The sequence below is a fragment of the Homalodisca vitripennis genome, chromosome 8 (assembly GCF_021130785.1).
Source record: "Homalodisca vitripennis isolate AUS2020 chromosome 8, UT_GWSS_2.1, whole genome shotgun sequence".
Taxonomy (NCBI): domain Eukaryota; kingdom Metazoa; phylum Arthropoda; class Insecta; order Hemiptera; family Cicadellidae; genus Homalodisca; species Homalodisca vitripennis.
In genome coordinates this window covers 103,895,970-103,905,726 of record NC_060214.1, presented here as the reverse complement: position 1 = coordinate 103,905,726, position 9,757 = coordinate 103,895,970, and the positions used below count along the sequence as shown (strand labels likewise).

Genomic DNA, 9,757 nt, shown 5'->3' with positions numbered 1-9,757 from the left:
CATTGGAGTTTATGTGCAGTTTTTACTAACTACCTAAATCATCATGCGTAATGAAAGTTTTGTTTTTTTCAACAATTTTATCTGTTTTTCTCACAGTTTACCCATATATAATGCAATACTTATAAATGTTTGACAACCCCCTCCCCACCATCATTTAATTAATATGATCCAAATTTATAGAGTTTCAAGGACTAAAAGTCACCAACATGTTATGTAATTTATGCTACTACCTTATTAAATATGCCTAATAATTTTAAGGTCAAAATTCAATCTATAAGAATAACATCCTCGTACTCTGTAAATCCCAGGAGAGTTAAACTATGACTGGGTTTTACCTGTCAGTGAAGATTTTACCCTGTGTCACACTGGGTAAGGAAAACCCTCTGTGGCACATCTGGGCAGCCCAATGGATATTCATGAGCAACACATCACTAACCGCAAATGTCCAGATATTAAAGTAAAAAAAAAGGTTAGTCGGTAATTCTATTATTCTGTGGAGTACGCAGGACTCCCATAGCGTTTCTAAACCTAATCATTCAATTCAGTTTAATCTCTTTAGTGCCGTGAGGCACAAAACAGTGTACGACAATGTGAATTATATAAAATAATTCTTTTTTTAATGCCATTAGAGAGTATTGACTGGAATAAGCTAGAACATAACTGGCCTTTATTTCTTCCAATGAGACATGTCTGAGATTGTGCTCTTTATCTCCCCAAAGTTGAAGTACGAGATAATGGTATCTCGTACATGAGATCTTGACACAATGCGACGACCTTACCCTACCTCAAACTTACCCATCCTATATATGCAGCACTCCGGAAGTAGATGAAAGTTCCTTTTAGGACTAAGTAAAATAAGTGAACTACAAGAATCTTAGTCTTAGCCTTTGATAAATATCAAGTTTTTATATTTTACGATTTGTATTCTTTACTCTTACGAAAGGCAAAATGCGTGTCTGATATTATATTCTTATCTATTTTCTAAATAACACTCCAAACAATTACTTAATATATTAAAACATATCCAAGTAACTAAAGCAGCGATTTTAAAACTTCCTAAATACTCATTTAAATTTGTAACATTACAAAAATAGTTTACTTGCCTTGAAAGATGTATTGTTTGATGTATTTGCAGATGGGCTATTTTTGTCGATAACCGTATGATTACACTGCAATCGCGGCAGAACTTATTTCTAAGACCGCCCTAAAGATAATTCTGAAGTTTAAATGTAAGTAAACTATTCATAGTGACGGTAGATGCAAACAGGTTAATATTGAAATTGGAAAGATTGACGTTTTTCTCTCCTATAAACTTCTTACAATCTCTGAGTAGAGCTAATAAATATTTTACGATATATGTAAGTGAGCAAATTATTCTCTTAGTAAGTGAATTTAAAGTGTTATTTAATAAGTTGTTGGTTTCTGTTATTTTGCTTATTTTTTAATAACTTCCTGAAGACGGAAATGTTTAAAAAGTACTACTTTTACTGATATTAATTAGAAGGAATAGTTCACATTTAACATAAAACTGGCCTTTTTTAAATCAGGCCATGGAAAAACAGTAAAGGAATTATATCAAAAATATTAAACTAATGTTCTTAAAAATTTTGAAGAGTGCCAAAATGTTAGGTACTTTATTACGTTCTATAAAAAATGTGTCATTTCGTTAAAATGTATTCCTTTTAAAATCGTCTCATTAATTTTAAAATAATTTGTGACTGACTCTATTTCATACGATCCTTGCAAGTGAGTAAACTATTCTCTTCGTCAGTGAGTTTAAGGTGACAATAATTTTCAGTTATTCTTCTAAATCTTTCATTAAAGTTATTTTCTCTACTTCAAGCTAGGAAATATTATAGAATGTTAATCATTCCACAAGTAACAGTAGAATTTTTTTAAATAAAAACTGGGGCGTCTTTAAATTAGGACCATGGAAAACGAGTGGGGTGTTATATCAAATATAACTGGAGGGATACAATTTTTTATCTTCATAACACTACAGTGTTGTTAATATTTTAGAAAATTTAAATGTTAACAGATTGTTAAGCCAATTTGTTGAACATTTAGTAAATAGCTGTTGAATATCTGTTAAATTTGGATTATGAAACATAATTATTAAAACTGTATCCGAGTTCTAAGATATTCCAGTAACTTTTCTAATATTGGTCATCGTAAAAACCTTCCCCGAATGGTAAAAGAAAAGAATAAGTTGAATTAGTCCAGCCGTTCTTGAGATATGAAACAAAGATAACACTACTGGTAACGCATTGCTGGACAAGTGTTGAGTATATGAAACCTTCCAGTGTCGAATGCAGTGCTACCAACGATACGCTTTGACACTTGTTTGAAACTTTCTGGCTTTTACCAACAGAAGCGGTAGTTGTAGTAATGGCAGCTCATGCGACCAGGTGGTTGCAGCTAACGCTGCCAGGTAGCGTTGCTATTGTGTTGCTTGTTGCAAAACTATTGTAATTTAACTCTAATAAATATTTCAATACATAAATTTTTATAATATTTGTTAAATTTATAGTTTAAAATAAAACTTTTCTTGTGTTTTTTATGCTGTTTTGTTTTAAACTTAATCAATACTAATAATATTGCATTTTTAATGTACCTTAAACTCGTTTGTAAAACATATGGAAGCGTTATATAATAATTTGGAACCTTCTCTATGCCCAATTGCCCATGACAAAGACAATAAACAGTATAATATTTATTATTTGCAAGCTCCTCAATCTTATGTGATTAAGGGGCTGATTAAAATCTATGTGATCTTGTAATAGAGGTAAGTTATACATTAGTATTTCAGTAATTCGCGACTAGCGAATACTCCTAGCCTATAACTGGAAGAACTTGGCGCTTCGAGACTGTTGTAACGATTTGTTCGGCTACTACGAGTGATCACTACGTTTGTTACAAATTCAAGTTACTTTTTGGAACAAAAAGAACTGTAAAAAAGCAGCGGTTTGCAAATTTGTACACTGGAAATATTTATGTTAATACTAGCTGACCCAACAGACTTCGTCCTGTCAAAAAGATTTGTAATGTGGCAGTTTTTTTGCCTACGTATTTAAAAACATTCTCCTGAACAGAACCGTCACCCTGGTGATAGGGCGTTGTGAATAAAAAATAATTAAATAAAACATATATAAGGATTTAAAAGTAAGTAATCGCTTTATTGTTAATCATGTGAATCATAATTATTATTATTATCATTGTAATGCTTTGTGGTATACGATGTTTTTTGTTTGATTACCTGGCGCATAGATAAACAAATCTGATGGTTTTCCAACACGGGAACAGGTAACATACAATTGACCATGTGAGAAACATGGGTTTTCTAGATTAATACCACAATCACTTAATGATTGCCCCTGGGACTTGTTTATAGTCATAGCAAAAGCAAGCCGCACTGGAAACTGTAGTCGTTTAAACTCAAATGGCACATCAGTCGGAATCATTGGGATGCGCGGTATGAGAACATCCTCTCCTTTATACTTTCCTTTGAGTATAGTTGATTCTATCACATTGTTTAGTAAATTTTTTATCGCTAACCGTGTACCGTTGCAAAGACGCGGTTGGTTGATATTTCGCAACATTATAACCACCGATCCAACCTTTAATTGAAGATTGTGAGGTGGCAATCCTGGCAAATCCAGCGAGTTTAAAAATTCCGGTGGATAGTTGACTACATCATCTTGATTAGTAGCCGAATCAACTGATTTATATATCCTCAATTCGCCTGTAATTTGTTCTTGAATTTTGAAATTTAATTCATTTACATCTATGATTTTTGCAGCCAGTATAGCTCGTTCGCTCAACCAATCATGGTTTCTGTAATTTTGAGAAACATCTGGAAACACCTTCTGAATAAGTTCATCTTTTGATCGAGTTAACTGACAAAAACTTTGAGGAAAGTTAATGCAGCCAGTCAACAAGTCTATAGGAAATTTGCCATTACCAATGTCAATGAGTTGTTTAGAGAATATGTTTCCAGATTGGTCATTTTGCAACTCGACACGCATATTCTTGCTTAAATGAAGTACTTTGACATGTTTCCACAAATTGGAGGACTTTAGACATGCATTGAGTTCATCAGCTGGCGTTGATCGTGGAATCACTGGCAATTTTTGACGAAAATCTCCTGCTAATAAAATCATTGCACCACCAAATCGGTTATTATTGCTCCGTAGATATTTTAAGGTTCTGTCTAAAGCCTCCAAAGATTTTTTATGTGCCATCGTGCATTCATCCCAAACAATCAATTTACATTGCTGCAAAACCTTTGCCATTGCAGAGTTCTTCGAAACGTTGCAGGTTGGAGTTTCATTGCTTTGCATATTTAATGGCAATTTTAGTGCTGAATGGGCTGTTCGACCACCTTCAAGCAAAGTTGCTGCGATTCCCGACGAAGCGAGTGCAAGTGCAATTTTATTTTGTGAGCGAATTGTTGCTAATATTAATGAAATCAAAAAAGTTTTTCCTGTACCACCAGGTGCATCTAAGAAGTAAATCCCTCCAGTTTCATCATTTGTTACTTTCATAAGAGTTTCAAATACATACTTCTGTTGTTCATTTAACAGTGGAAGATTTGTTTGAATTAATTCTTTCAAAGCGTTGAAATCATACAGTTTTTCTCGATGCAACTCTTGGTTAAAAGCGTCATGCATTGGACGATTGGGCGCGGTCAGGCCTAATTGAATTAATAGTTTGTTTGACATTATCAAGCACATGTCCTCAATTGAAATCAATGCTTCATTGTAAATTTCTTCACTGATTTGTATATTTGGATTTCCCATTCTATTCCGTATTTGATACAAAATATCATCACACATATAATCTTTGTACTTGATCCACAAATCAATTGGGTTTGATGGGAAGCATGTAGATATGATTATAGAAAACAATGTTCGTATTTGATGAGCGTGTGATGATATTACAGCATCATTGAGAGTTTGATCCCAATGAGCGTCATTTTCAAGCAATTGCAAACGTTGACAGGCTTCTCTGTAGGATCCACAAAATTCACCATCAACAGTTCGTAACTGTTGGAATGATGTTGGGCCACGTACATTGACTAATAGCAGTCGTAAATAAAAATATTCATCATTGCTTGGATGTACTGAATAAATCCGGCCAATCGCATCGGTGGAATATACATCTGTATATCCTGGAACTGGTTTTCCTTGTTTCCGTCGTATAAATCTCCTTGAGGATTGATTCCAGGTATAATATTTTGGCATTTCAGAATATAGCAATGTTTGTGCGAAATCATCGTTTTGGCATGTCTCAAAAAAACTGGTTAATGTAGTAGATGGTGGCTGAGCAGCTCTTTGTACTGCGTTCTGTGCTGTAAAATACACTCTTTGTCCATTTTCTAAATGCACAGCTAAGTGAACAACAGAAGGGTGTCTCTCATGAATAGGAAAAGAAAATATTCGCCAAACTGCTTCATTACTACTGACATAGCGGCCCATTTGGTATTGGGTAACTTCATCATTGGAATTCTCTGCACCAATTCCAATCACAGCCATATCACTCCCTTTGGTTACATATTTGCAAATGTATTTAATAGATTTCACTGAATGGCAAGATTCAACGTTGATGTGTGCTTTGAATGTCTTTGATAAAATGGGTGAATATGGAACAATCCAACGATTATCTATTTCAATATCTTGTTGATTTAATTTGACAATTGTTGATTTTCCATTGTCTGCTGTCGATCTGCGACGATACAATGGATAACCGTCATTACCAGTAATTGTTTCCGATATTAATGTCCGTGGATATCGTTTTGAACATTTACCATCCATCATACAAGGTGAATTTTGATTAAGAGTTCCACAGGGACCATGTATCATGTTTTTGATAACTACCTCATGCAATCCAGGATCTACTTGTACATTAGGGATTTCAGCTGATATCACTGCATCAACTTCATTTGGCCTTATCTTTTCAACCAACCAAATCAAAATGTGTGCATGTGGCAACCCTCGTTTCTGCCACTCCACAGAATACATCCAGCAGCGTGTCTCACCAAACACATTATGTTTTACGATGAAATCCATTGAAGATTTCAATTTTTACAGACTCTGGCTGTAATATCATGACGATCAATGGGTGACTCCTGCTTGATTTCTATCCATTGCGGATTGCATGTAAATGTGATGAACAAATCTGCTGTACCATAATGACGAACATACGACATGGCATCTTGAGCATATTCGTGCATATGCCGAGGGCTTCCGATGTATGTTGCTGGAAGAATAGTCATCCGACCGACATTCTGTGCATTTCCATCAGTATTAATCGCATCTCGAAGGTGAATATACTCTTCAGATCGGAATTTGGTTTGATTCAACCTGATGAATGTTAATCTCTCCGTTTCAATTTTAACATACATGTCAACAACATATTTGTGATATAATCGCCGACATTTCAATATGTGATTTTCTTCATTTTCCCGAATCATTAGGCGGTATGAATAATAGTTCATTGAACTGACTTTTTTGTTGGTTTCAGAACCTGTAAATATATTTTGTTTTAATAACATTCAAATATAAAATTAAAATATACATAATATAATGACTGAGATATTATCGCCATAGCTAAACTAATATTTTAGTTACCTGTAATGGGATTTATCATTTTTATTGAGAAATCGTAGCCATCTTCACCTTGCCAAAATATAATGGGATATTGCAGTGCATCATATGAGCGGTGTGTTTCCTTTATACGTTGTAATTGATCATTCCGACGATGTAAAACAATATCACGGGATTCCAAGTTTTCTCCAACTACAACGTTAGCAACTTCATCAATAGTTGGTGCATTAAAACGTCTTGTATGTTGACCTGCAGGTGTTTTATCAGCTCTGATTACAATTTTGTGATTATCGGATGGCATCAGATCCAGGGCAGTTTTAAACAATATAATCAATTGATTGTGTTGATGAAATAAAGTTTGTAATTGTTCTACAATAGACCTCTTTACTAAATTGTTATGTGCACAACGCAGATCAATTTCTTGTGGTGAATTGCCCATAAAATAAATTTGCAGGAATTTGTTGTCGCTATCTGACACTGGTAACAGTGAACCTGCTCTGTGATATATTTTCCCTTGTATCTGTAAATAAAAAAAATATATTATGGTGTGGTATAAATTAATGGATTGTCAGTGATCAAACTTAAATAATATTTTATCTTAAAAAGTATATATTTAGTTTTAACTAATATCTATCAAATATAAAATATAATAAAAGTGTCACTGAAACTGAATCACCATATAATATGATGACTAAGTGATATATAAGTGATTAAGAAATTAAAGATTAGTGACACATCTTAACTTTGGTGACAGAAAATTTTGTTCGCTAAAATAATTATGAGTAACTGCTATAATACATACCTTGAAAGTTGGCATAAAATTTTCCCGAACTACATTTGTTGTCCCAAATGAAGTCATTTGAAAGCAATTGTTATATTGTTGGATATGTGTCAAAAAGTGTATAGAATCTGTTCTTATTCCTGAAACCAATGAGTACAATGGTTCTGGTGGTGGATCCAATGGTATCAATTTTACTTTACCATTTGCGCAACACAATCCATTGGCTTCGTTTTTGTATTTTAATGCCTTACAGTGTGAGCAAACCGAGTTCATAGAACCAATAACAACACATTGGTAGTTACTGTAGTCAATTGACACATCGTAACTGAAAGCAGCTCGATTCAAACTTGCGCGATTATTAGTTGAATGTCGCGCTCGCGATTCACGCGTTTGTAATATCCGAATTCTTCCACGTTCATTTCCGTCGTCACGTTCTTGTGCAGTACGATTAGATCGGTAATTAGCTTGGTTTGTAGCATTTCTGGTTCTTCTACCTAAATTGCTTCGTCTTATAGGAGGCATATCAAATATAAATTATTTTTTCACTAATCACGAACTAAACAAACACTAACTAAGTAAACACTCTGCACAAAACACGATATACGAATTTGTTTCGTGTATCAGTTGACAAAAGCAAACTCAATAGATTAGGTCACAGATATATTAATGTTTTATTTACTATCTGCATTACACGATCACGCTCTGTTTATTTATTATTGGTAACATTTAAATGTAAGCAGATGTTTCAGAAAGTTTGTCGAACTATAGCTGTCAACAGCTGTTTAGTGCCAGTTTAATTTTAATTATGAAACGTACAAACTACAATTTTTCCTGAATTCCAAAATATTCCAGATATATTTTCTTAACTTTTTCTTCATAAAAACCTTCCTCGGATTTCAATGAACATTTTACAAAAAGAATTAACCGAATCCGTCCACCCGTTATCGAGTTTAGCGCTTACCAACACATTTCGACATTCATTTTTATTTATAAGATGAAAAGAGTTAACCATTTTAAACCATTAAATTTATAAACTGGTTATTGGATGCATATAACGTAGCTAAGTTGGGAAGGGTTGATTCAACATATGAACGTTGAGTTGACCTCCAGTTCACCTTCATCTTAGAGTTTGTCAGACGAAGGCGCTCAAAATTGAGTGCACTACGTTTTAGGTACGATTCCAAAGCACGGAGGAGTAACCGAGTTTACTACACATGACTTACTTGTGCGCCTGACGAAGAAATAAGAGCACCTCTTCATCTAGATTGTACTAGATTTTATACTTTAAGTATCGGCGTTTTCAGCTTTTCTGTCCAACACTGTTTGTTTCAATCCAAACAACTTTTTTCAATCTCTTCAGACGATATTCGATGTTTAGATCATGTTGATTCCGTATTCATGTATCAAGTCTGTAACAGTTCTATATCCCAGGCACTGCACTAAGAGGAAGGTGAACTGGAGCTAATATAAAAGTTCACAATGTTTATAGAATTTTATATCGTGTTATCAACTAATATTAAGTGATATTGGATTGAGAAAAACCTCCTGAGAAGCACGTTTGTTTAAGTAATCAGCTGTTTAACAACAAAATCACTCATAAATATTAACAAAATTACTCGTTGGAAATTTGGAGGCCAGTGGGACATATTCGTACAGCGTAATATAACACAAAATACTCATTGACATTGCAGTAAAAAATCAAGATTGTTTTTACAATATTAAATAAGAGCCATACTTTATAATTATATTGAAAATTAACGCACTAAACAATTGTATCATTGGTTGCAAACATCACTAGGATAAAACGCCTGCCAAATTGGAAATGCCACTCAAATACTTACATGTTACTCTTTAGTCTCATGGACAAAGTTTACAATTTATATGTAATAGGATACTAATTTGCTTATAATGGGCAAACAGGAGAATCCACATAAGTATAATAATACAGGTTTGTTAAGTAGTTTTGCAATTGCTGTGAAATCTAGACTCCATTTACCTATCAAAACCACAATTCTTTAAAATTAATTTCGCAATAATGTTTTGTTTAGTGATTTTAAAGGGCTGTCTACTTGATAAAGTTCTGTATCGTTTAAATACTGGCAAGTATAATTATAGAATATAATAGTTATGTAACAATAAATAACCGTTTACAAAAGTTTTTTGGTGGCATGCAGTAATTGACCTTGTAAATCTCTTCGAAATAGGGTGCATTTTATATCCGTCCACACTTTGAAAGCATCACTTTAAATACTGAAAACAGATAGAGTCAGATGTCCTTTTAAACTTGTAGAGTATTGTTACACTAAGGATAGTATGGCTGTGGTACAATTAATCAGGAAATTCATAAAGATTTTAAAGACAATGTCCTCAA

General features: G+C 33.6%; 1 protein-coding gene across 1 annotated transcript; it reads right to left on the bottom strand.

Moving 5' to 3' along the window:
* Positions 1 to 3,212: 3,212 nt before the first annotated feature.
* On the bottom strand, positions 3,213 to 5,984 carry LOC124367829. The gene has a single exon (XM_046824967.1). The coding sequence runs from the start codon at positions 5,859 to 5,861 to the stop codon at positions 3,213 to 3,215; it is 2,649 nt and encodes an 882-aa protein (XP_046680923.1). The 5' UTR covers positions 5,862 to 5,984.
* Positions 5,985 to 9,757: the final 3,773 nt, after the last annotated feature.

Bases quoted from the DNA above. Each gene is read 5' to 3' on its own strand.
- LOC124367829 (XM_046824967.1), bottom strand. From the start codon at position 5,861: ATGATACATGGTCCCTGTGGAACTCTTAATCAAAATTCACCTTGTATG.